Source organism: Leuresthes tenuis, unplaced genomic scaffold (genome assembly GCF_036924035.1).
Source record: "Leuresthes tenuis unplaced genomic scaffold, fLeuTen1.0.hap1 SCAF_12, whole genome shotgun sequence".
NCBI classification, from domain to species: Eukaryota; Metazoa; Chordata; class Actinopteri; order Atheriniformes; family Atherinopsidae; genus Leuresthes; species Leuresthes tenuis.
Window position 1 is genome coordinate 23,569,104 of NW_027325366.1, and position 27,638 is coordinate 23,596,741.

At 39.6% G+C, this 27,638-nt stretch overlaps 2 protein-coding genes across 2 annotated transcripts in view; one reads left to right on the top strand and one right to left on the bottom strand.

Annotated features, from left to right (window-relative positions):
* snx4 (sorting nexin 4) overlaps positions 1–27,638 on the bottom strand; it is a 289,781-nt gene that overhangs the window by 203,348 nt on the left and 58,795 nt on the right. The gene's annotated exons all lie outside the window — the stretch shown is intronic.
* Positions 312–18,460, top strand: LOC140319528 (matrix-remodeling-associated protein 5-like). The gene is made up of 12 exons (XM_072397194.1): positions 312–596; positions 1,111–1,331; positions 1,517–1,646; positions 3,606–3,847; positions 4,219–4,370; positions 5,090–8,616; positions 10,389–10,530; positions 11,248–11,383; positions 11,631–12,827; positions 12,969–13,176; positions 14,620–14,841; positions 15,052–18,460. The coding sequence occupies exons 2-12, from the start codon at positions 1,144–1,146 to the stop codon at positions 17,149–17,151; spliced, it is 8,244 nt and encodes a 2,747-aa protein (XP_072253295.1). The 5' UTR covers positions 312–596; positions 1,111–1,143; the 3' UTR covers positions 17,152–18,460.

The following is a 27,638-nucleotide window of genomic DNA, read 5'->3' on the forward strand; positions in this document are numbered from 1 at the left end:
GAATAGAAATATTGAACTAAAGTAGACTGCAATCAGTTTGCGGTAGTACTATAGTAAAGTTACTTTATTACTAGAGCACCGCTTTTGATTGTGGTTGCAAAGCGCCGCTGCTCTTTCGTAGTCCTCTTTTCGTGGCCCACATGCAGCCTCGCAGCCCGAGGCGCAGAAACTTCAAACCTCTGGGTTTCCGCCCCTCTTTGGATAGACCCTTCAGTCTGAACGTCACTTCAGTCCAGTCCTCCTTTCTAAGCTCAAATATACACTCACTGTCCCATACACAAAGCCACACACGCACACAAACACCAGGCACGCTTGCAAATATAGTCCGCCTGCCGCGTCGAGCGTTTCTTTTCGTCTCCAGTGACGCTCAGTGACCACTTGGATTTTACCACAGAGATTCTTTTAAAAGTTTTGTTTTGTTGACAAAAGTGTTACTTTGCAGGGGTTTTCTTGTGCTCCTCAGAGACATGGTGCTGATTAATGAATGAACTTGTTGCATATCAAATTGCCGAACGGCTGGATTAAAACCATCATCTGTTGGGCAAAATGAAAAATCCCGTGAAATAATTTATGCCTCCGGACCAGAAGATTTCAAGGTATGCCCTTATCAATCGTGACCACGCATTACAATAATCTAATAATCTCAGGAGCTTCTTTCAACGGACCATACTTTTTTGAACAAGCTTTTCAAGAATCGTCGGAAGCCTCTTTCAGCTATGGATCTACAGCTGGTTTAATGACTGTCTGCTGCATTTCTGCGCTTGTGTGTGATAAAATGAAAATGGGCAGGGAGGTTTCTGAAAGATCCAATTTTAATTTAGTTTTTTTGTCTTGATTTTCATAAAGTTATCCAATCCTGATGCGCTTTTTGACTTTGACTTTCATACATATGTAGCATTCAATTGATCCAGCATGCACATGTGATTCAATGAAGTCAGTTACGTTTGAGATGTACAGTTTCCAAGTATCACTGTGAATGTAAAGGTGGTGGGTACCGTTTGCTGTTGGGACTCCTTTTGTCCTTTGAGTAAAATATGTGATCTTAAGATGCGCATGTGGTACACTTTACGTCTGTCTTACTATTCTTGACAAGCTTTTTCTCATTGACAGTGACAATCTCAGTAGCTTCGCTTGTGAGTGAAGATGTATCGGAGTGGGTGTGTGGCAGCGGCCTTGCTGTTACTCCTGGTCATCCAAATTGAGGTGTCCAGGGGTCAGACTTGTCCTAGGAGCTGTAACTGCTACCAGGCCAATGAAGTCCACTGTACCTTCCGTTCACTGCTCACTATACCTCCTGGTCTGCCTGCATACACGCGACGCATAAACTTAGGGTATGGAAACACACACACTTAAAAAATACAAATTTGCACCTATAAGTGCATGGTTTTAGGCAGACAGTCTAGTTCTAGTTTACCTTCCCAATGCACCTAATGATTCATGAACATGTGTCATAACTGTGTAGTTTTAGCTTGTATAGAACTGTTTGTCTGTTGATGCTGTTTCTGTGCATCTGCAGGTTCAACAGCATCAGCAGACTTCATAATAGGTCTCTGGCTGGGCTAAAGAGGGCAGAGCTTCTGATGCTCCACAGCAATGACCTCTATAACCTTCCAGATGCAGTGTTCAAAGATATGAAATCCCTGCAGGTAAACCAGAAAGAAAAGCAATGACAAAATACACTAACCTCTGGCCCTCCATGTTGGGGTCACTGAACCTTATTTAGAAGGCTAGGGATTTGTAGCGCCATCAGTGGATAAGCACTGGCCAGAACCGTTAACAGGATAGATAACATATTGTGGCTGTAAGAATCAATAAATCAATCAGACTTCATTTGCATAGCACTTTCTTTACAAACTGAATTTGGCACAAAGTGCTTCACAGATTGCAAGTGATGAATAAAATAGTAAAAACAATTGTTGTAAAAGTGTTAAATTCAAAGGATTCCTAAAGGATCCTTTAGGATCATTATAAAAAACAGATACACAATTAGATAAACAGACATGCCAGTTAGTGAAATAATTAAATAAAAGGATTGACAGACAAATTATTAAAATTGGACAGACCATAAATGTAGGTCTTTTGCAAACATTGAAACTCTCAGTTGCCCTCAGTAAGAGGTGATTCTATAGTTTGACCTAACTCTCCAGCAGCTTACAACAGCCTGTATTGAAAGTGTCCATTTTGTGCACAGTAACACAGAAATAATTCAGTGTTTCCTCACATATTGAACCCCATGACATTTGTTTTTTCCAGAACACTAATGTGAAAAATCTTCACAAAATCTACCTTGATCGCTCTCCAGCCACAGTCAGAGATGGCCATGACAGGGCTATTTAAAGTATTTTGTTACAGAAGGCTGAGTTCCCAAATATTCAACATGTGCAGTAGTAGTTTACAGCCTACAAAGCTCTCTGCCTGTGACAGATGATTATATTTAAATTGCTTGTCCGAAGAGATTTAAATTCTTAGCATGAGTAATGTAGAAATCATCAACATATATAGCATTTGTCAAAAAGCTATAACAGTCAACACAACTCTGTTCTCATTTTCGGCGCATTTTCTAATTTCTGCACAACCGATGAATAATTTATGTGCCATCATTGCTCTCACTGTTTTGTGATAGGAAATGCAGTGGACAATTCAGCTGTAACCTTAGGGCAAAGCTAAAATTTCAAGGAGAAATGATATCACTCAACAAGCAATTGTTCCCTTCATCTCTCGACATATACTGATATATTGGCAACTCTGTGATAATAGAATTCATATTTCCATATGCTGACATCTTCACAGCTAGATCTGTGAGCAGCTGGAACTCTTTCAGCTAAGTAGCCTCACTGGAGGGCAAGTTTATCATAAACCTTACAGCATGACAATTATAGCAAAGAAAAGTCTAATGTTTTTGTGGATTGTTCGTACATGCACTAAATAGCAAAGAATTACTTAAAGTCCACTGTTGGGGACAGAGGGCTAAATTTCATATTTGGAAAGCTGTAGACCGCCAGTGCTTTTGAATATCCTTTTAGTTTCCTCTGCTTTGGCAAACCCAAAGGGGGATTTAGTTACATCCTGTGAGTTGTTTCTCAGATTTTTAAGTGAGACTGTTATGTTAAAAATATTGAAAGGGTGCCTTTCTGTGTGGAGTTTGTATGTTCACTCTGTGTATGTGTGGGTTCTCTCCGGGAACATCGGCTTCTTCCCACCGTCCAAAAAATTGCATAATTGGTTAATTGGTGAGTCTAAATTGCCCCTAGGAGTGAGCGTGCATGGTTGTGTGTCTCGTTTGTCTCTGTGTAGCCCTGTGATGGACTGGCGACCTGTCCAGGGTGTACCCTGCCTCTTGCCCAATGACAACTGGGATGGGCTCCAGCGCCCCTACCACTTTAAATTGGATTAAGTGGGTATAGAAAATGGATGGATAGATAGAAAGAGTGCATTTAGTAATTTCTGCTTAGAACAGGTTTCTATTCAATTTTTCATTCTCATTCCAACTCTGTTTTCAAGCGTGTTGTGTCCAGTGACAGACTTGATCCCATAGCAGACTTGATTTTTGATTGTTCTTTTAATACTTCATTATTTCTGCTCACTTGATTTCCTTGACCCCACAGATACTAAAGTTAAGCTATAACAAACTGAGAGAGATCCCCTCATCTCTGACTTTCTCTGGCCTGACTTCACTGCTACGCCTGTACTTGGATCACAACTTCCTCCAACACATCCATCCCCGGGCTCTGCTCCAGCTGCCTAGCCTCAGGCTGCTTCGTCTGCAGGGGAACAGGTTGCATCAGCTGCATCCACACGCCCTGTGCACACTGTCCCTCTTGAATACATATTACTATTCTACACTGAGGTGAGCATTGGCAACTAAAGCAACAGAAGTGATTAGATGTAGCCCTGCCAGTAGTTGTGGGAGTTCTGATAACAACAGAAACTTCCATACAAACAAAGTCAACTAAGTTGAAATCTCTCATCAGAGAAAGACCACTTTGATCTGTGCAGCTGTGATGATCATAATCAGAACAAGCCATAGCAAAACACTGCACATTGATGGGAAAATTTCCATAGCTGTAGTGGTATTTGGACAAATAAAGCATATAAATCAGGACAGGAAAACGATGATGAAAACTAAAAATTGTGTTAGATATGTTTTCATTAATTATTTTACTACTGTGTCCTACCATCATGTAAGTGTTTTCTTTGCCTTGTCTTTCCCTCATATAGACACTTGGACCTCTCCAACAACAGTCTAACCACTCTGCCTAAAGACAGTGTTACAAAGGCACCTCTGCTGGAGACTCTTATACTGCAAGCTAATCCCTGGAGTTGTGACTGCAGGATGAACTGGCTTCACACTTGGAGTCTGGCTCACCCAGGTTAATGCCTGTTCTGAAAAACAATTTATTTTCACCTATGGCTTTATTTTCTGTGTGCAGGTTTGCCAATTATTGCTGTCTTTGAGCTTGACTGACTGATTATTGAGATAGAGAGGCCATAGATAAGAAGATTAGTTTAAAAGGAACATGAGAAATGAACTATCTGACATCTGACAAATCCATCCAGATAGTGGTAAATCAAAGTTTTGATACATCTGGTTTTGTAATCTTGATACCTTTAACTACCCCTCTGCACCTTTGTCACACAATGTTCTTTGTTCTCTCCTTTTCTTATCTTTTCCCCATCTGTCTTGTGGCTTTTATTGAGATTTGAAAGAAAGCTGAACCATGAAATGTGTCTCATTGATATACCAGGCTTAACCTGCCATGACTAATCCATGATGACTGCACTGATGTGTGACAGCTGATATATAGGCTAATAATTGTGGCATGATAATGAAGTGATGCATATTTCTGATTTATGAATAGATTTAATAACCATATCTAATTAGTGAGAAACATAAAGGGTGATGAATGTTTAAAATATGCTGTTATGACTAATAAATAACTTTAAATAACTTTAATATGCACTAAATTTGCATATGGGTGAAATGTGCACACATATTGTATATATGTGTATAGCTGCTATTTTATGTTAGTAAAATGGGGATGACCTGAAATTACATGAAGCTATTTACATTTTCTATTTCTACATTTAGGGTTGGTGAAATGCCCCAATGGTCCTCAGTGTCCAGTTTGTGCCTCACCTACTTCAGTTCAAGGTCAGGGCTTGCTTGACCAGGCATCCCTATTGTGCACTTCGCCCATCATCTTCTCTTCAGGGAAAGAGACATCTTTAGAGACTGACCTTAGTGAAATCCAATCAAGTGAGACCTTTAGAGAGCCTTTAGGCAGTGTCTCTCTTGGTCTATCTGACCAGCAAGGAAACTATGTTGATCTGAGTTGTAACATCACTCACTCTACTGACTCCCAGAATATTGCTCCCCCACCAGATCTCTCTCTGACCACCTCTTCTTCTCTTCCTCTCGCTGTGTCACTGTCCTTGGAGTGCCCTATTGAGGGAAAGAGCTATGAGAAACTCTGGAGGATTCTGGCTTACTACAGTGAGACCGCAGCTCGCCTTGAGAGGGAGATCATGCTTAGCAAAGCCCCGGCATTGGCCTATCGCTATAGGCAGGCAGCAGAGACAGATGGATATTATCACACTGGAGTCAAAGCATCTGTTAAAGCCAGACCACAATGGTTATTACAACCATCCATTAGCATTCAGCTAAACAGAGCGCAGTCTAATAGACATAAAGTTCAACTAATGTACTCAACAAGAGTTCCTGCTCATCCTGACCCTACTTCTCATCTTCCAACAACTTCCCCTGCTTCTCACCCATGGATACTGATCTCAACTAATAGTACGACCACAGCACTGGCAGCAGTGGCAGGTAGTAAAGTAGAACTGTCTTGTCCTCTTCTCAGTTCTGGCAACCCCAAAGTACGTTGGATTCTCCCAAATGGATCCAAACTGATATCCCCCTCCAGTAGTTCAGATGGAAGGCTCCAGGTGTCAGCCTCAGGTTTACTTCTACAAAAAGTACATCTCTCAGATGCTGGAATTTACTACTGTATCGCCTGGGCTGGAAGGGACTTAGATGTTCTCCCCCTGCGCCTGGCAGTTGAGGAGTCCTCTGCTCCTTATTCAGGAGAGCTAGTTGGACCCTCTGTTACTGGAGCAGTTGGGGTGGCTGTCAGTCTGTCCTGCAGGGCATCTGGTTCACCAGAACCTAATATGAGTTGGATTTTGCCAGATGGAAATTTGGTACGGTTGGAATTAGCTGTATCAGGTGGAGTCACAATACAGTCAAATGGAAGTCTCTCTATTCTTAACCCATCTTCCAGAGATGAAGGTTATTACCGCTGCATTGCAGTCAACCAATATGGTAGTTACTCCACGTCTATGCAGCTGAATTTAAATTCACAACATATTTCTCTACTTCAGACTTCATTTCCCAAAGGACCACAGTCAGCTGCTGGTCGGTCAACGAAGATAAGAGCCCCTTTATTCCGTCAAGTGGGCGAAGGGTCAGGTGATGAAGAGGAACAAGAAGAGGAGAGAACTCCTGCAAGCAATAGGAGATACCCGATATCTCTCAGACCACACCCAAATAAAAGGTATCCAGCTGGAAAGCTACAAAGACGTGGTCCTCTGAGAGAAGGCCCTTTGAGAAGGGGTGGAGGGCCTATTTCATCCACTGACCAGCAAAGAAATCGCTTTCAGAATAGACACAGAATTACCACAAACAAACACAGGATAGACCCTCAGAAATGGGCTGACATCTTGGCTAAGATTCGTCAAAAGACTGTGAACACCAGTAACACTCAACCTACAACAGGAAACCCCATAACCGAACCTGTTCAAGGAGGCAAAGATAAAGACACAAGAGAACATAAGGAAAGTAATGATAACAGAATTGGAGTTCAGGGAGCAGGAGAGGAAACAGAAACTGAGGGGTCATCAGTTGATGACACTGTTCTGGAGGAACAGCCACAACCCACTCAACCTGCTAATGTCGAAAGATGGACAAAAAAAGATTCAGGTGTAGAGGGTGGCACAGAGAGGTCAATAGAAAAAGAAATTGAAACAAATACTGAGACAGAGGCACAAATACAGACCGGGGAAACAGATCCACAAATCGAGACAACAGAAAAGCCAGTGACACAGAAAGAACAGGTGACATTTAACCCGATGTATGGAACAAATGAAATTATCCTTGAACCAAGTAAGGGAGATGAACGAGGAGCAAATCAAAACCCACTTAGAACCAGGCCTCAGATTCCTCGACAGGGACTCTTCCCTAACTTGCTTCCAAACACACGTCCTCAAAGCCCATGGAACTCACGCAGGAGGATTGGACATCGTAGACGAATATACAGGCCCAGGGTCCAACCTGTGACCCCACCTGAGCCTCTACCTGAACCTGTGAAGCCAAGATCCCAAACTGTGTCGTCTGACTCTACCACAGATCAGATCACTGTGTTGCTGACTGTGTCAACAGCCACACATCTGTTGACACCAAGTGATCCTATTAAGACTACTCCAAATAGTAAGACTCTGAACCCTTTGTCTTCCCTTGTTTCTGACGTTCCTGATATCGACCCCCTAAATTCTGCCTCCTCCTCAGCAGCTCCCTCCCCCGCCTATACAGAAACAAACACAGACATGATCACACCACAAACTGAAGAGTCAACTCTGAACATCCAATCTGCAAGCACTCCTTCTAATATTGTGATTTCAGAAACACATGTGCCGGACACATATGACAGGACATTAACACATGCCATACAAACTCCCACTGAAACACAAACAGCCTTAGACAAACATCCTGAGAGACCTCCAAGCAAACACAGGGAAGAACTAGAGAGGAATGTCTTGGGTGAGTCCCACTTCTCAACCACTCACTCTTTCATTGTTTCCTCAGTACCCAGTGAATCTTCAACTGCCACTACCACTGCAAAAATATTAACATCTACTTCAGCTGCTCTCAGGAAAGACAGTTATGCTGGCAGCACTGAAAGTACATCAATCTTTATGACTAGTGAGGACACACGTTCCACAATAGCCACAGCTACTACAATAAGTCCTACCATTGATACTTCAGTTACCATTTTCAATTCAACGTCCAGCACTACCAGACATACTACTCCCACCTCTACTACCACTACTACTCCCACAACTATCATAACCACTGTGACATCTATTTCCTCTCCTACTACTTCTATAGCTAGTGCCTCCACCACTACATTTAGCCCCATGACTTACACTTTCAGTACCACAACAGATCCTAGCGCTACTGCAAGTAGTGCTACAATCTCATTAACTACTACCCCCAGAACTTCTAAAATCCCTATTTCTTCCATATCGCAAACAACTACAACCACACTTCCAACTACTACAACCCCTGTATCAGCCAAAATTCCTTCAGCTAACACAATGGAAGTTACACTTAATAAACTTTCAAGTACTACTACAATGGCATCAACAAGTACCAAAGCATCATCCAGAGACACGCCAACCATTGGCCAGGTTGACCCACGAGTGAAGCTTGTTTCTGGAGCTCCAAACCAAAGTCAGCTTTCTACTGACTGGAAGAACTCTGGAGCTAATTCTATTCCAGACTCACACAGCAGCAGGTCCCACCGACCTCCTTCCTCTTCACTACCTGCTGCTCCAGGGGTGAGTCCAAATCCGTTCAAATGACATATTTTTGTACTTTGTTTTAAGCCGTACCCAACAGTGGGTCTTGAAGCAAGAACATAAATTTCAGGACAGGAATAAGAACCAACCTGACACCACCACTTGTCATTTAGCTGTTAATTTGATAGCAAAATGAATGTTTCATAATTTTCTTTCACTGTTATATTGAACTTTTAGTTATTTAATGAATTAGCAGTTCTTAAACCACAGATTTAAGTGCACTCTGCAGTTATTATATGTGAAAGACAAATTACCATTTATTGTCCATGGGAGTGCTGACCCACACAATTACAGCACTCGCATGCAAACGCATGCTACAACAAAATATGAAAGCCCCTGGGGTAAAAGCTTAGCTGGAAGTGCACAATGGTTCTGAAAAGAGTTTAATCTGTATCCACATGACCTGCTATTAAAAACAGAGGGACGCTCATGACATCCTCCAATTTTATGAATTTCCCAGAGCTCTGTCAGAGATCCAAAAAAAGAGATGAAAAGCATATGCTTGATAATGAACAACATTTTGTATTTTCAGAGTTGAATCCCAAAAGAGAAAAAATCTAAATAATTTGTTAATTAATATCCAGAGGACTGTTGGCAAGTCTCTGTAGAGCAAACCTCTGGGCCCATCACTAGTTAGTCATTTAATACTGTATTGAATTTGGAATTGTTCATGCATTAATGTTAAAATATTGCTCCAACAAATGAGGATTGCTACTGTTTAAAGAAACAGTTGTAATTTTTTAAAAGAGTGGATGGATTAATGGAATTAAAACTCTTTACAAAATGTTTTATTGAAGAATTTACATTGCAATGCCAGTGCATGTTTCTCATACTAAAATTTCTCATACTTTTGTATTATGTCCTTATTATACATAAGTTATACGATGAGGCTGCAAACAAATGAAAAAAGATAAGAGCATATCAGCTGTGTTTTGGGCTCCCCTCACTGGCTACCAGTCAAGTTTAGGACTAATATCAGGTTTTTACTGATCTTATTTAAAGCACTTCATGGCTTGGCTCCAAAGTCCAAGCCAATGAAGTTGTTACATCTATGAGCCACAGACGCATCTCACATCCCCAGGCAGGACTCTTCTGGCTCGAGACTAAAGAACTACTTGGCCCCTCAGCTCGGTAACTCTCTGCCTGGGGATCTGAAAGTGACAGTCAATCACTTCTTAAAACATAGTTATTCTAAAAAGCCTTTCACCAATACCTTGATTTAATCTGGTCTCCAAAACATTAATTTGTATATAATCTAGTTTCCAGTGAAGTACTTTACTTTTTTTTACTTTTGCTTTTCTTCGAAAAGTGATTTACATTTAAACACTTTTCTTAAGCTTACTCATCCTTACCTCCATGACAAGCTTTAATTAGTCTATGGTGGTTTTATTTTGGATGGGTGTTAAAGATGTAATTTTTCTTGAAAATCATCAACCAGATAAGCTATTGATTGATTGATTATTGTAATGATAATTTTAGTTTTGCTAATTAGCTATGAAACAGTTGTGCTTATTCATGCTTGTGTTGAACTATCTGCTTCAGTTGTTGTGACCTAGATACTATGTGGCTGTAAGTGTAAACTCTGAGAATAATGTAGTTGGGCAGCTTTGCAGGTTGAGAAAAATGTCATTGGTGGAACCTTGCTGGTGGATGTCATTCAGAGTTATAACCATTTTAAAAGAGTCATACATTTTTCAATATTTTAAAACTTAATTAATCAAACTGACATATTCTCATAATCTTTTGCATAGGCCTCAGTTTTGAGATCGAGACCAAGGATTGCAGACCCACACATCAGGACAGTTTCATTCCCAGCACAGAGCACTGCCAAGCTGGCTTGTGAAGCTCAAGGAGAGCCAAAACCCTTCATCACATGGATTAAAGTTGCTACAGGTATTCACCATTCAGAAGCCGCTTATTCAAGCATGAGATGTTGTATACATTTTTTAAACAAAAGCATATCAACGGCACCTTAGTTGTATGTATCACTTCATCAGTAAGAGAAAATATTTTTCCTATTTAGATTTACTGTATGAGAAAGAAAACCAAACGGAGTTCCATCAAATCTGGTTCATCCACTGGGCCAGACCTTCATTTTAAATTCTGCTTGAAAGCAAAAAAAAAAAGCCATAAAATTCATAATTTTAGTAGTTACTGTATATGTATATGGGTCATTTGTATGGTCAGTATGGATGTATTGTACCTTTGAAACAGAAAAGTTAAAACTTTGTATTTACATTCTGAAGTAAATTCATTTCAGCTTTATTATGTTCTATAACACTTCTATAATATGATCACATTTTATATGATATTAAAAAAAAAACATTAACACCTAGCAATACACACTTGCATGCTCATAATAGGCTTTTCTGTAGCTTTCCATGTGGGAAGGGCTTTGGAATCAAGTAATGGAATATTTTGTGAACTGCACCACTGACTTTACTTCATGCTATGCCATTCAGTGTGCCCCCTCTCCTTCTTACCACTTTCTTTCTAACTCACTCTGTACCATTATTACCAAATTTCTCTCTGTTTTAATTCACTCTGTCCTCTCATCACTGTTCTTTCAGTCTGTCTAACCTACTGCCTCACTCCTTGCCTTTCTCTCAGGAACAGTGATGTCAATCCACTCCAGGGCACAGCGTTTTGAGGTTTTGCCAAACGGCACCCTTGTTATTCAGAATGTTCAGCTGCAGGACCGGGGCACCTACATCTGCAGTGCAAACAGCTTCCTGGGTCGTGACAGGTGGGAATACTGACACTAGATAAGCATATTAATGCACTATTCAGTATTCCATTGTGCTACAATTACCCTGGTACACAGTTTTTAATCACATAGCCCTACAGGAAACAAATTTTCAATCTAAATATTTTCTGAATGTGTCATACAATCTATATGGTTTATTTCCAATCTAAATGTATATTTGAAAAGCTTAAAATCCACTCTCATGTTTGCATATTAAGTTTGAGTGAACTCTCCTTCTGCATTACAGGTTACTAACTACCCTGGAAGTCTGGACCCGCCCTCCTCGTATGCAGCTGGCGAGTTATAGAGAAGTCACCATTCATCAGGGTGGACAAGTTAATTTGGAGTGCCGAGCAGATGGCGTTCCCACCCCTCTGCTCTCTTGGGTTCTGCCTGATCGTTCTACCTTAACCTCTATTAGAACCTCCTCTAGTCGAATGAACATGGACACAAACGGAACCCTTCATATCTTAGGGACTTTACCTAGTGACAGAGGGGTCTATCGCTGTGTGGCCTCCAACTCAGCTGGGGCCGCTAGTGCCTCTGTGCGTGTTCACGTGTTCACATTACCCCCGGTGATACAGCAAACCAGACAGGAACACCTGCTCTTCACTCCAGGGTGGCCTGTTTATGCTCACTGCTCTGCCCGAGGTGCCCCACCACCAACTCTGCGTTGGCGAATCCCAGATGGGACCCTTATTCATCCATCTCAGTTTCTCAACGGCAACCTCTTTGTCTTGCCAAATGGGACACTGCATATTCGCAGTGTAGGGCCAAAGGACACGGGGAATTATGAGTGCACAGCTATTAATACTGTGGGTACTGATATGAGAACAGTAAGGGTAAAACTCGAAGGGGAAGCAGAATTAGAAAGAAGACAGGGAGGAGAAAGAAATCAAGGGAAAAAAGAAGTTTCTTCAGACAAACCATCTCCTTCATCTTCTTTGAATAAAGACAGAACATTGGTTACCCCCAGCCAGTCCTCAGATCTACTCAGATCCACTAAACTCTCCCCTCTTTATCCTTCTGATAGATACAGAAATTTACTGCTCAACCCAAGCCCTTCTAACTCTCCCTCTAACTCATTGCCCAAAATCAATAAAACAGACACTGCCTCACCCACACACTTAACCAACATCAAAAAGACAAATCCCTTCTCTCTTTCTTCCCCCTCCCCTGTGCCAGCAAATAACACCAAAGTTTCACAGAGTATAAACAACACAAGAGTTAGTTCCTCTCTCCCTGCTGACAGAAAAACCTCAACTGCTTTGCAGACACAGCCCATCTCCCCTTTCACAAAAGCTTGTATTGTCTCTACATCACCCTCCACTTCTACTGTCCACTATGGGGGGATTTTGCAGCTTCACTGCTCTGTTACTGGCAACCCTGCTCCCATTATTATCTGGAGGACCCCCATCAGGAAGCTGGTGGACATGCACTACAGGTACAGGGGATGAGTGAGAGTAAGACATTTAGTTTGATGTGCACAAAACATATAGTGATTATTCTATTAATAACGTCTCTAATTCACAAATATGACCTGTCGTGATTTGTGTGTATTTTTGTGTTTACATTTGAAATTAAGTTTTGACCAACGTCTGAAGGTTCATCCTAATGGCACCCTGTCAGTCCAGGTAGTAACGGAGAAGGATGCTGGAGACTACCTATGCATTGCACGTAATAAGGTTGCAGATGATTACCGCCTTCTGCATGTGATTGTGGCCACCAAGCCTGCCAAGATTGAACCAAAGCAATCATTCAATCACATGGTATCATTTGGCAAACCCCTTAAGGTAAGCTGCATGAAAATAAAGTAAACTCAAAATCCCCATGGCTCTTAATGAGTCATAATTGGGCTATTATCACATATTATAGGTAAGTTAATAATATTTTTGCATAGTATGGAGAGTCTGAAATTTTGTGTGTTGAGGTGAGGTGTTTGCAATCAATGTGTGTGAGTGAGTACCCAGTTTTGCTTCATGAACTGGGATTTATTAAAGTTTGAGCTTCACAAGACTTGTTTGTTCAAGTGTACATGACAAAAACAGAGATTAATGAGGATATCAGAAAAGGAAGTTGATATAAGAAAGTCATATACCAATACTCTACCTATCAACAGTGAGACAGATTGTGGATCAATTGTGGAAAATGAAGGTAATTGCCAACCTCTCCATGAGTGGTTGAGGTCATAAAGGAATCCAGGCTAACTTCTAAACAACTCGAGACCTTTCTCACATTGGCAATTTGCCGATGTTCATGAGTCCTTCAGCAGGAGAAGACCAGACAAAAATGGTGTGTGTGGCAGGGCTGCAATAAGAGAGCTTGTGCTCCACAAAGAACAGTGTTGTCAATCTGCAGGCTACGAAAGATGGAAAGGACAAGTCAGAATTAAACCAATTAATTATAATGGAAAATGTCAGATGCCTGTGAACTGAATCTCAAGAAAAAAGGGAGTTATACAGTCATACAGCTATTTAGTTGTTGTTACAGCACTCGTAAGCATACTCTTTGGTAATTTTTCCACACACATATGTTTGTTATTGGGTAATTTTCAAAGTACAATATTGTAGTCTCATCTGTATAATTGAGTACTCTGCATCTTCTTTAAGGACTTGAGTGAAAATCAGACAATGTTTTAAATTATGTTTATGCAGACGTAGAGAAACTTGCAGTCTCTGCTCTATTTAACTTGTCTCGGAATCTCGGTTGTATATGGATTCATTTACAAAATTTGATTCTAATCAAAGGTAAATAGCAAATTTAAAAAAGATTAGATTTAATTCACCATTTTAAGAAATCAGTGCCATATCAGGCTGAAGAAGGTTTTTGCATTTAAGAAAATTAAAACTGATATGGGCCATACAACAGGCTGTTGTGAATGGTTAACAGTAGCCCAAAGGGAGTGGTAATGAACACATCAATATTTGAAGACTCTGTGAATAACAATGTGGTGAAGGCGAATTGCAAGAAATATGATGCATTATTATCATGGGAAATTGTTTTCCTTCATTAAGTATTTATCAGCTATCATTGTCTTTGAATTGGTGGCTGTTTACAATCAGATGTGTTTTATACCATGAATTTCCCTTTTTTTAAGGGCTTTCAAAGACACAAAAAGACTTAACATGAAGTGCATCATAGTATCACTTACTAAAGAGAGAATAAGTTAGAGTTTTCACCATATAAAAGAAAAAAAACAAATTTGAATGCATCAATGAAACATCGATCTACTGCAGGTCGACTGCCAAGCAACCGGACAGCCTGACCCAACTGTTCGTTGGAGCCTGCCAGATGGAACCACAGTGAACAGTGTGTTGCATGGGGAAGACAGGGGAGTTCGAACACGACGGCTAACTGTGTTTGAGAATGGGACGTTACTGGTTCCAGTGGTGGGTATGGAAGAAGAAGGAGAGTATACATGTTACGCTGAGAATCAAGGAGGTCAAGATACCATGAAGGTGAGAAAAATTTTTTCTGGTGAAAACTTTAGAAATGTATCTATCCATCAAAAGGGTTATTTGATTAGTTTAATAATTTAAACATTATTTAAGGTACTCTTTTATCAGAATTTTGCCAAAAAGCTGGCTTATATGTATATTTAAAAAACACAACCTTGAAAAATTAAGTAAAAGTGTTAATTCTTTTCATCATTTATTCATTATTTTAAGGTCAAAGTAAAGGTTATGATGACATCACCACCAACCTTCACTGATGACAAAAGTCACCGTCTCATTAAAGTACATCAGGGAACAACCGCTGCAATTCCCTGCCAGGCAGCTGGAGACCCTGCCCCAACAGTGACCTGGTTTTCACCAGCACACCGTATCATCCCCCAGAGTTTAGGATCTGGTTATTATTCTGAACGAGTTGTGGTGGTTTCAGGTGGAACTCTGGAGATACGTTCAGCCCAAAAGGTTGACACAGGAAACTATATATGCCGAGCAAGCAACTCAGCTGGGGAAAGGAGCATGGAAGTGAGGCTGGAGGTGGAGACATCTACCATTGGAATTAGTAGCCAGGCTGGAGGAGGAGGATTCTGGAGTATTAACAATGAGCACGGTGGCAGTCATGGCATCAAGTCGGGAAACTATAACACAGGGATTATCAGGTATGGAAGTACTGGTGGAATTAGTAGCAAGCCAGGTGGCAATAATGGCAGCAGTATTGACTATACTGAAAACAATGGTAGGATAAGAAACATTATCCCAAACACTAGAATTAACTTAACAATCAGTAGCTTTAATCCTGCTTTGAGAAGTAATAGTCAACATGGATTTAAAAGGCCTGTGAGTGGAATTACAGCACAACCAGATAGCTCTGGAATCACTGTTGGGCTGACCGGAGCACAGAATATAGGCATTAAAGCAGATAGTGCTGGAATGAATGGAAATGGCCCTGGCATTATGAAGAGTACTCATACAGTGGGTAACAATCAAAGCTCAGAAAGAAGAGATAGTGGAAAAAGGAATCCAGGGACTAATGATAATGAAGTCATCACTGGGAGGACAAATATTGATGCTAAAACTAGCAGAGATAACAGCAGCTTAAGTAATAATTCAAGAAATGTTGGAAGCTCTGGAAGTAGTTTGTCAGATAACAGAACTGTTTCAAGTACACTCAGGGGAAATAGTTTTAGTAGGACTAGTAATTTAGCAGAGGCCAGTGACAGCAAAAAAAAGAGTGGTGCTTTAAGTGGTATTGCTAACACAGCTGTGGGTGGAGTGACAACCGTGAAGCAGCGAGCAGTTAAAGGCCAGACTGTTCTTTTGCCATGCCCATCCCAAGGTTTCCCTCCACCCCGTCTGGCCTGGCTTCTGCCTGGAAATGGTATGCTGCCAGCTCCTTACTATGGCAGCCGACTCACTGTGTACCGAAACGGCTCGTTGGAGCTGCGGGGTGTGCGAGTGAGTGACAGCGGGACTTTGGTTTGCGTCGTGAAAAGCGAACGAGGAGAGACATTGATTCGGGTGGAGCTGGAGGTGTTGGAGCAACATGAGAGATCCAGACCTCCACAAAGAGGACCTGCAGAAATAAGACCTAATGCAGGACGTGTAGCAAATCCAGCTCAGTCCTTAAATTCAAGGCCTGTATCCCCTGTGCTGCATCTGCAGAGGGACCTGAGTTTAACTGTCACTCCTCGCTCAATGAGCTCTCCACCATCCACTGGCCCAGTCTCTGAGCCCACAGTGAACACCAAAATAGTTCCTCTGGTAAGCACCATCAATGGAGAAACCCTTCGTCTGCCTTGCCCTCCTTCTCAAACCCAGGGATCTCTCTCATGGACTCTACCTAGTGGCAAAGTGCTGTCCAAGGGTGAGAGTGGCGACTCAGGCCATTACGTGGTGCGTGAAGATGGAACCCTAATAGTGGAACAGGCCTCTGTGTTCGACCGAGGGACCTACACCTGCAGATCCTCCAGTCATGACTCTTCCACAGTTTCAGTTGTCACAGTCCCTGTCATTATCATCGCCTACCCTCCACAAATCACAACAGGTCCCTCTCCAGTGACCTACACGCGCAGTGGAGTTGCTGTGGAGCTGCCCTGTCTGACCATAGCTACACCTCGGGCAACAGTTACCTGGGAAACACCAGACCTGACTCAGCTGAGGGTGACAGGACAGCCTCGACTCTATGGCAACCGCTACCTAAGTCCTCAGGGTTCCTTGGTGATACAGAACCCAACGCCCAGGGATACAGGATTTTACAGATGCACTGCCAAAAATGTAATTGGAGTGGACAGCAAGGCAACCTACCTGCATGTTATGTAAAAGGATGACAACAACACACTCTAACCCACACAAACATTCAACAGAGATGCAGAGACCCCTCGAGTCTTTTGTACTGTTGAATCACCCCTTCCTTTGTTAGGCCTATGTGTTCCTCATGCCCAAAGGAACTGCAAAGCTCTGTGCCCGAGATACTGCTGAATCTCAGAAAGGACAATATTTCTACATATCTCTAATGTAAAATAGTTTTGTCAGTACTGTATATTTTATACTAGATGTTGAGAGATTCTTTGCAAATACAGTGTTGTGCATTTCCTCTGCATAAGTAATTTGTGTTTAAGAACATTTTTAAAAATGCAGATACACATTCAAACTTGTTTGCCTTATTGTCTGCCTCATTGGCCAAAAATCCACTTTGAAACGGTACTCAATTCATGATTGCGCCCTAACCCATCCAAATTTTCCCCCATCATTTCCTTCAGGGGAACATTAGCTTACAGCAGTTTCTTTCTGTTCTTTTCAAGCAAAACTTTGCTTCCCAACCAAAAAATTCACTGGGCAATAAGACCAATATTATCGATTTAAAAACATCACTCCTATTTTCAAGTATTCAAGTATTCAAACACTGACCTTTTAAGATTTAACCCTCATGTAAAGGATTGAATGATCATTTCTTTTTGTACATTTTCAGACTCAGTGAACGCTATACTCAATGATACAAAAGTTAAATAGTAGTCTTTTGATCTGATACCTGTTACTTTACCAGACATTTGTACACTAACACTAAACAGTAGCCTGATATACAATTGTGTTTATTTAGGAGTCACTGCATAATACAGACACCATGTGTAAAAGACAACGTGATGAAGGACTTTATTTTTAATGTATACTAAGACTTCTTCTGGACTTGGGACAGTTTTACTCCTCTTGTGATTAATCTTGACAAACACAGCATCATGACTGTATCTCAGATTCTCACAGCATTAATGGCAGAATAACAATTTGGACAAAGAGTTCATGTAAACACTACAATAACCCGGTCGTTGACTATCCATCCTCTTGATTTTTTTTTAAATTTAAAATATCATACAAGAATTTGTGTGTTTTAAAAGCCTGGCCTAAGCTTGTGCACAAATCCAGCAGTTCATGTGTCCTTGATTTATTCTTTGTTTTTACTGTCCCCTTAAATTATTTGTCTTTTTAAGACTCAGTTGTACCAGTTTTTATGTCAAAAGGAGAAATTGTTGTTGTTACGGATGCTTGATGTTTTAGTAGCTAACGATGAATGTCTGCCTTATTCTTAACAGATTAATTTTACGAATAAAAAGAAGAACTGAATGTGTTGAACTCACTGAAGTCTTGGCCCGAAACATGGCAAAGATGGAAAAGAGTGTTTGTATGAGAGACTGAGAAAAGAAAACACCTTGTGGGAGGGTGAGAGTGGGGAAGGAAACTTTTTCTTGAGTATATTATGAGAACAGAAACTCCTTATCCTCAGCTCAGCTGTCAAACCAGGAAATGGGGTCTTAACTGTAGATGAGTCACATATTGATGACATATTCCACTCTCTGGGAAATGCCATAAAACTCACAGCAGCTCCACACCACCCTGGATGATCTCACACCTGGTGTTTTCCCAGTGGGCACAATAAATACTAACACTTTAAACTGATTATGACAGTCTATTGTATGTAGAAGCAGAGTGCCAGGGTGGTGCTCTATATTGGGCATTAGTACGGACACAATTATAATATGATAGTTAGCGATACTGAAGGTGTGCAAATGAGGAATGTCAAGCAAAATACATCTCTGGAACATCCAGTGCCAAACAGGAGAAATAGCTAACACAAATGCAACATCAGGGCATCATTACAGAATTGTTTGGGTTTTCTGAGCTGTCACAGCTTGTAGACAGTCACACACTTATCGAGGTACAGAGTTTGCAAAACATATGACAATCATATGCTGAAACTGTGAATGTTTTTTGCTTATTTGAAAATTATACACCCATTTTGAATTTGACAAAATTCATGCGACATGTCTTGCAAAGTTTGGCCAGGACATGTTTATCATTGTATTGCATTACCTCTTTTTTTTTAACCACACTCTTTAAATAGTGGTTAAATGAAGGGACCAGCCACTGTTTTTTTGAAAACAAAGCACTTTTCTATTCTTACTTCGCATAAGACTTTAGTTTTAACTGAAGGTTTTGTAATTTTATGTTTAAGTCTGGACTCTTTCACTGCAGTCATGCTGTTGTCGTGCATTATGTTCCATTTTTTTTTGGGTGGAAACACACATATTTTAATAAAAAGCTGACTGTAATTGATTAGCATGTTACTAGCTGCCTGTGCACTAATGCTACCCTATACCATCACCATTGCGAGCATTTGAACTGTGTCCTGAAAAGAAGCTGGATTGTCCCTCTCCTCTTTAGGAGGGCAGCATCTCTGATTTTAAAAATGTCCTAATTGCAATTGAAATTAGCCTGGGCCCAGACTAGACAGTAACATTTCTGGGTCTTGCTTATACAGTCTATCGACTCAGTTGGACAAAGATAATTTAATTATTTTTAAAATGCTCTTTAACCAGTCCAATAACCTAATGAAATCAGACAACAATGTGAAATGAAAATGTTTATGTGGACAACTATATTAAATCGATTAAGACTTTCCACTGAATAAGACACTGCATTATAACTTCTGACTACCTTGTGCCCACTACAGTCATTTTCAGAGTAAACAATAATCCAACATGGATATACATGGATGTCATATAGTTGAATTGGATAAATAGAACTGCATCATATAGATTATGATTAAGATTCAGATTACTTTATTGTCATGTACACACAAATGTTAACACAAAATTACTCCGCATTTGACCCATCAAGCTTGGCACCTGTAAATATATATATATATCTATATATATATAGATATATATATAGATATATGTACTGCAAATTTTAATAATTTTTTATGTCCTACTAATTTGAACATTCTCTGTAACTTGTAAATGAGAATTTAAAGAATATCCTATGGATGAAAACACCATGATTAGAACTGTCTTATTTAGAATAAGGTCAGTAGTCAGAATATTGCTGTTTAATTTGCAGGATGGCGTTACAAGGTTTAACCAACAGTTTGATGGTAACAAGAATGAGCAGAAAGCTCTTTCTGATGCTTTTCATCACTTGAATACACATGAAATCCACACTCTAACATAAAGGGTGACCAATAGCATTAGATTGTGAAATTTTTTTTAATGAAAAATAATCGATAGGAAATGTTTGTCATTTTTCTACCTGGCAGTTTTCTTCTTTGCATTTTAGAGTTTTGATTTGGAGGCAACATCTAACTGTGCTCAGTTAAAATGGACTTCAGAAGTGTCAGGCGAGTCTATTTCTAATGCAGTGCTGCCTAAGGTCCCTCAATAATTTGTGTCCATTCTGTACAGATGCCTGTGACATCTCAGAATGCTTTTATCTATATTTATCGATAGAGTGCAAAATCCTAATGTCATTCTTAGTTCTACAATGACAAATGGAAGTCTTCAAAGTGTTGCTACTTGAGGGCTATTTGACAGTCTCTCAAAGTATGGTGAAAGAATGGTGTATTTTCCAACTTTGAGGTGCTCTTGCGTTTACATTTTCTATTGCACTGAGAGACAAATATGTCCTATATAACCATACTCAAAATGGTATGAAAATTTAGGATTACTACAGTTACAGTTAACATAAAATACACACAAAGAGGACATGGTCCTGCACTATCCAACCAGCTATATGGCTTATTAAGCAATCTTTCTGCCCCCCACCCCATGTAATAAGTTGTGTTAATGGCTCAAAAATCAGGCCCAATTGCACCTGTAAAGACTTTCAGTGTAAGTGTCTGGACCAAATGCTTTGTGATTAGACCAAATGAATGTTGAATGTTATGTGTAGGAGGTGGCAAAGAAGGAGGAGCCAAGTGTAGACACAGCTTGAGAGCCAGGAGGTAAAATGAACCCCATTTATTTTAAACAAAAGGCACGGCAAAGCCGGATAACCATTTCCAAAAAAAGAACATTACAAAACAAACCCAAAAACCAGACCAAACTAGAAAAGCCAGGAATAATACAGAACTGAAAAAGGCCGGCTACGACAACTCAGGAGAACAACCTGGAAAAAATACAGGATATGACAAAACATGAATGAAACCAGGAGTTTAAATGCACAGGAGGATGATTGGTGAGTGAAGACAGCTGAGGGAAATAACACAGGTGAAGGGAGTGGAGGAGTGAACAGGACTGAGACAAAACACAAAAAGACAGAGATCATGACACTGATGTCGTTAGTCGAACTCAGTCAGAGTTTTCAATTAATTCAAATGTTAAAAAGCAAAGCAAAACAATTTCACACTCAGCAGAGCTGAATCTTATTGACTCAAATTTGTCCGCACGCAGATGAAAAGCCCTGCCAATTAGAATGATTGTAAAGCACCACTCAGTGATTTAGGCAGTTTGGTTGAGTTCTTTATCTTGGGAGGTGGTAAATGTATTACAGAGAAGCAACACAGGATTTTTGCTTTGTGCTCCACTTTTGATGAGATGCATTGTTTTTCTGTGAGAGTTTCTCGTGTTTTCAATTATCTCCAACATAATGTTGGACAATTTCCCCTCACTGTTGAACACTGATTTTATGGTTTGTTTTCCATTTTAACAAACAGATTATTGAAATTTTCCTTTTGCAATGTACCTGCAAACTTAGAAGCAGATAATCAACTAATAAAGCATTTGATTTTACATCCATTTTACTTTCACTTCAGCTTCTGACATAACACTCAGGATAGGTACAAACCTTGCAGGATTGAACTGCCAGCACATAGGTGCTAATAGCCGTGACTTAAGTGACAAGAAGTACTGTGATTATGTCACATTTCTCATATCAACTGTGCATCAACAGTAAACAATGTGCCCGTATCGGCACTATCAGCATTACTCCAACTGTCTGGACATGTTTCTCATGAACCATACTAATTACATCAACTCAATTGACTTAAATCTTTATTTGTTTTAAAGTTTCAAAAGTATGATGTCCTGTCATAATACTTCAGCCCAGTTTCAATGGTAACACTATTATTATATATAGGCTCCTCTTCTCTAATGGAACATTTGAAAATATAATTAAAGACAGGAACTGTAGCCACATGCCTTCAATGACATTGCTAATGAGCCACTCAAGCTCTTAGTCTTACCATACCTGAAAACTTGAAAGTACACGGACCACTTTGTAATACAAAACACACATTGCTGTGACATCTGCTCACATTCAGCTTGTTCACATCAATAGTGTCATCACAGATTAGTCATGCCAGCTAAATCTGGCACATCAACAAGACACATGTCTTGGTCCACCCAGCTTTCATGTCTGAATCACTGTGAAAAGACAGACAACAGTAATTCATCTGTTTCTGTGTGCTCTCAGTTTTCATTATGCGTGTGTGCTCAAATAGAAAACACACACAAAAAGAAGATGATTTCATTTTACACACTAAACCCCTTTCTAAAGGGATTTTCTTCCCAGAATGGGAACTCAGTTCTACTTTGTAGTAAACTGCACGCTCTCAGGTGGAAGATTTATGCTACAATGTATTTGCAAAGACTGTAATCAGAAATGAAAGAGTTGCATTACTCAAGGTCAAGAATGTAATTTATACTGTGAAGGTATTGCACCACCCACTGAGCAGCCTCAGACAGTGTCATTACTTTTGTTTCTTTAAAGTTTTTGACAGATAAGTTTTTAGTTTTGTGAGTTACAGCTCTAAATATTGATTACATAAAAATGAACTCATGTCATTAATTTTTCTATAATGACAGTCATCTAACTGGGAACAAAAAATTTAAAATAAAAAAGTTGTACCTGCATGAAACAGTTACAAAGACATCTTCACCCTGTGGCTTCAGATACGTGTATGTTTTATATCTTGCATTAATTCAGTTCAAGGAGACAAGCGCTGTATTGTACAGTTTGAGGGCAATGCAGTCATAGTTCAGTATATCCACTCTTTATGTCTGGTATTGCATTTGTCTAAATTTTATCTACAATCTCACTTTCACATTTCAGGTTTTCTTTCGGGTTGGACTCATTTCCTCTTGCATTATCAAGACAGGAGGGAACTATTTTTGTTAGATCCAATTCATGAAAGATCTGCCTACATTATGTAGTATTGAGCCAATGGCGAAAAGAGATATTAAGTTGGAATGTGTGCGAGAAAGTATGCTGTAGCAATGACAGCGTTTGGAACTCAACTTCTCTTTCGCAACCTATGCTTCAGTCAGCTATTGTCATAAAGATTTCATAGCCCTGACTTGATGGGAGCACAGATGGGAACTTAAAAAGATCAAGCTAAGCAGAGTTACATGAAGCACACGTAACATATAAAGACATACTCAAGACATTAATGTAGAGATCACACTAATGACTAGCCACCAGCTGCTCCAACTGCTTTTGAAGACAATATATGATCAAATTTCTTACAACAGGCTGCCTTTAAACTGATGCTTGGACCCATTAGCAACTCTTGCTTTTATGTAAAAAAATCCAACAAACTTCACTTGACTTAACAATTTTCTTCAATGTGTTTTTGTTTAGTCAAAATGAACTCCACAAGAGTCCACTGCCCAGTCCAGAAGCTGAGAAAAATGTGGGTTGGGTCCTCCATATTTGACCTACTTTAACTCTTTTTTTTCTTTGAGTGATTTTAGCATTGCGTTGCAGACATTTTTTGTGTTTTAGCAAAAACCTTGAAACCTACTGCTTGTCCCTTTATTGTTTTAACCTTCAGTCAATATTTACATCACAAAGGAATGTGTTGTTTCCAGCTGAGGAATAATTCATCCAGCCCAGCCCAACCCAGAAATGGTCTGCAACCACAGCCTAATAAATGTTGCCCTGTGAAACACAATTCCGTTCACACAGTATGTATAGTGTTTGAATTCATTTTAAATACATACTGAAGAACTTTAAATGTTTGATGAATCCATGTTCTTTTGTGTGGCAACTTGATTATGAACGTATGAAAGTGGGCCATTTCATGAACAAGGAGTGTATTTCATAGTAAAAGGAGACAAATATATGCATCATGCTTTATGTAAGTGAAAAAAAACTAAATAATGCATGTACCGTACATTGAAAACTAGAGCTAGGCTGATATCATTGGGTTCAGCACGCTTCAAGTCAGCACTCATATGAGTTCAGCAGTCAATGACCTCAGCATCACTGTTTTTTCTTCATCACATATATCCATCACGAAATATCGCTGGGACCAGAGTTTGGGTGTGTATAACACATGCAGCAGGTCAACTGTTGGTTTGATTTAATTTGTATGATACTCTCACGTGAAGGTTGATACAAAAATGAGAAGAGCAGGGTGTGATGGTCAGCTGTTAATGATGCTGTCATGTTTGGGAGTCTCCTTTCTCAAGAGAAAAGGCTGACTCATGGGCTAGATGGCTGGCCTACTTTTACTGGGACTGGAAACTCGTTCACAGCAAGACACACACTTTCACAGACACATACATAAGCTCATATAAAATGCAAGGGCTCAGTAGATTTGCAGTGCTTTGAGCTAAAGCATGCAAATTAAGGTCAGCTCCAAACAAAAGTCTCAGTTAACTCTTTATTGTCCACACTGAAGAGAAATAGGGAATAACATTATGAAAATGTGTTTTTCTTGACAAATGGTTGAGATGTCCCTTCAAGGTAAAAGTGTGAACAAAAGGTAATGTCATAACAATATACTTTAACATGACGTATCTAAAGCTAGTGGTAAAGATGGCTCAGGCAGGCTTACGTCCACAGCTTTCAATTAGATACAGTATGGTCACTGGAAAATGTGCTTTACCAAACCATCTGATGATAGGTGAGAATTTCCCTGTGTAGAGTTACACAGCTTTGGGCTCACAAAACTGAAAAAAGGCTATGTCATGAGATTTCAGAGGTATACATTAGACAAACATGGTTTATTTGATATATATATACATACAGCTGTATATTAATCTTTCAACTGTGACATCTTTGATCTTAGTTTATGCAATCACCAAACTTCTAATAACTTGTAATAATTTGTAATAACTACTTGGTGCTTTATTGCTTTGTTTATGCAGTTCAGGCCAAACTCCCAAAAGACCGATGGATGAAAACAAAACTGAGTCAGAAGAGATCAGAAGAAAGATCATGATGCATCCCCTCAACAGTGGGCCGTAAACTGTTGCAGTCCTCAAAACTAATTATGTGACATAAGTGGTGTGTTAGCTGATTGCGCTGCAAAAATTTGAATCATGTTACTTGACTTTTTTATCTAAAATGTTCACACTGTTTGATTCAATCTAGGAACCAAAACCACTTAATTTGGATTAAAAACAGACCATGGGTTGGCTTAAAGTACAACTTCCCATATAGAATAACGATGCCAAAATCCACAGTTTTTACAACATTAACTGGTACATTGAAAACTGACACAAAATTATATTTTTTCCATTGATTTGTGATTCTATGGGGTCCAGACAACTGGTAGAAGGGCGGGTTTGTTCTGTAACTGCTAGTGTCTTTTTACCAGTACATCTGCTTAAAATACCCTGCCTAGCAGCATACATCACCAATTGAATACCCCCATCTTAGGCTGCTACTGCTGAAAAAAAGTGAAAGGTGCACTTAGATGCCAAAATACTATAGAGGAAGTAAAAGGACCCACGTTGTTTTTGGATGTACACAGTGATTCTCTAAAAGTCATGAAAACTTCAGTTAATATTAGAGAAGTTTGGGAACCTCAAAACTGTGTGTTTCTGACTCTTTCTGAATGTTATACATATCCCCAGGCCTAAAACTGCCCCAGAGTGCTTGGGGGCTGAGATACTACAATTCACAACTTTGGTCTCCACCCCTGCACCATACCATTTTACTTTACAGATGCTTGATACTGTTTGGGGTTCACATGAAGATTTGTTTTTATGACTATTGTGTTACACATTACAACTACAGAGGGAGCCATAATCTTTAATGTTATCTTAAGGATTCTTACTTTACATAATTCTACACTATTCTAAACATAGTTATCTATTTTATAGTTCAATTAAATTACATCTTCTCTTGCCTGATTTATTGCTAAAGATTTGCGAACTTGCAGTGCTGGTGAGAGTAATACTTTATTGTAATGACACTGTACATACATTAGAGCAGTGGTAAACGATACCAACTAGACTGTATTTCAACAACAATTGTGTGTTAAATAAATTAATGAAGTGGAAAAAAAACTAGCAGATGTAAATGATCTTATGTGCCATGACAGATTTTTGTAGAATTTTAGCAATTATAGACATTGTTCTCATTTACAAAGGAAAATGAACATCTATGTTGTAGAAATATTAAAAACGGTATCAGACTGCGTCAAGTCCAATCGAATACATACACCTTGGTGGGTGATTAGAAGTATTGATACAAAGTTTGGGCATTAATACACGTGTGTGTGAATCTACACTCAACTTAACACAAATATAACACCCAAGTCTCTTTTGCATCTTTAGTCTTTGGCCAAAGTTATTTGTGGGCTTAAGCTTGGATACTAGTGGGAGACGAGAGGACTGATCTTAAGGGCAATTGTGCTTAAGAATTGTCATCCCTTCAGTTACTAACAAAGATTTAGCTCCATTGATTGTATTTATAATATTTAAATCAAAGTGAAACTCATTAAACTGGTATTCAATATATCATAGCTTTGTCAGGAAAAAAATTTTAAAGCTTCATTTAATCTTTACCATGTTGCAAAATAGATAGATTTGAGTTTTTTGTTTTTGTTTTTTAATGATACATATGAAATCACTCAATAGAAGGCTAAAAGAGCATTGATTTAAATAAGCACCTTGGAAAGACACAAATGTCACTGAGATGTAGCGGGTGCAAAGCATTTACCACACATTGCCCCCCCAAAAAACCTTTTTTCTTTTTGCATTCATAGTCCTTTTAAAATTAGAATAAACTATATGCTCGCTGAATATTGATGAAGATGTTAAACACATGTTAATCCTTTTGCTTCAATGCTTTGCCCACTGAATCGTGATCAAGTGGATTTTGGGATCTCTCGACCATGTGGAAGATCTATAAAGTTTCTCTGCAATAAACAAATGAATAAGGTGGACAGGAACTCTTGGATTTATAGAGGGAGGGGTCCCTGAGAGTACTGCAGAGCGCATTGTTTTTGTTGACATTATAATTCTGTGATTTAGAGGAGAAATTAGAATCATATTGCACTCCAACTGAGGTTGTAACAAACTGTTGCATCACAGTGTCAGTTGTGTGGAAATGGCCAGGGAAAGCTTGTGAGACACTTCTGAGTTGATTCATGACTGGAGAACTACTAATTTTCTAACTGAAATTGTCATATTTTCCTCCACATGCATGCTGTAACTGTAAACATAAACTGCAGAACAGCTGTGAGATGACCACATTTTTGGGATGACAAGTGGAACACTTTCCACCTCATACATGCAAGCCAA

Bases quoted from the DNA above. Each gene is read 5' to 3' on its own strand.
- LOC140319528 (XM_072397194.1), top strand. From the start codon at position 1,144: ATGTATCGGAGTGGGTGTGTGGCAGCGGCCTTGCTGTTACTCCTGGTC. The intron at 4,371-5,089 runs GTTAATGCCTGT...TTCTACATTTAG, and splicing joins TTGGAGTCTGGCTCACCCAG to GGTTGGTGAAATGCCCCAAT. The intron at 11,384-11,630 runs GTGGGAATACTG...TCTGCATTACAG, and splicing joins AGCTTCCTGGGTCGTGACAG to GTTACTAACTACCCTGGAAG.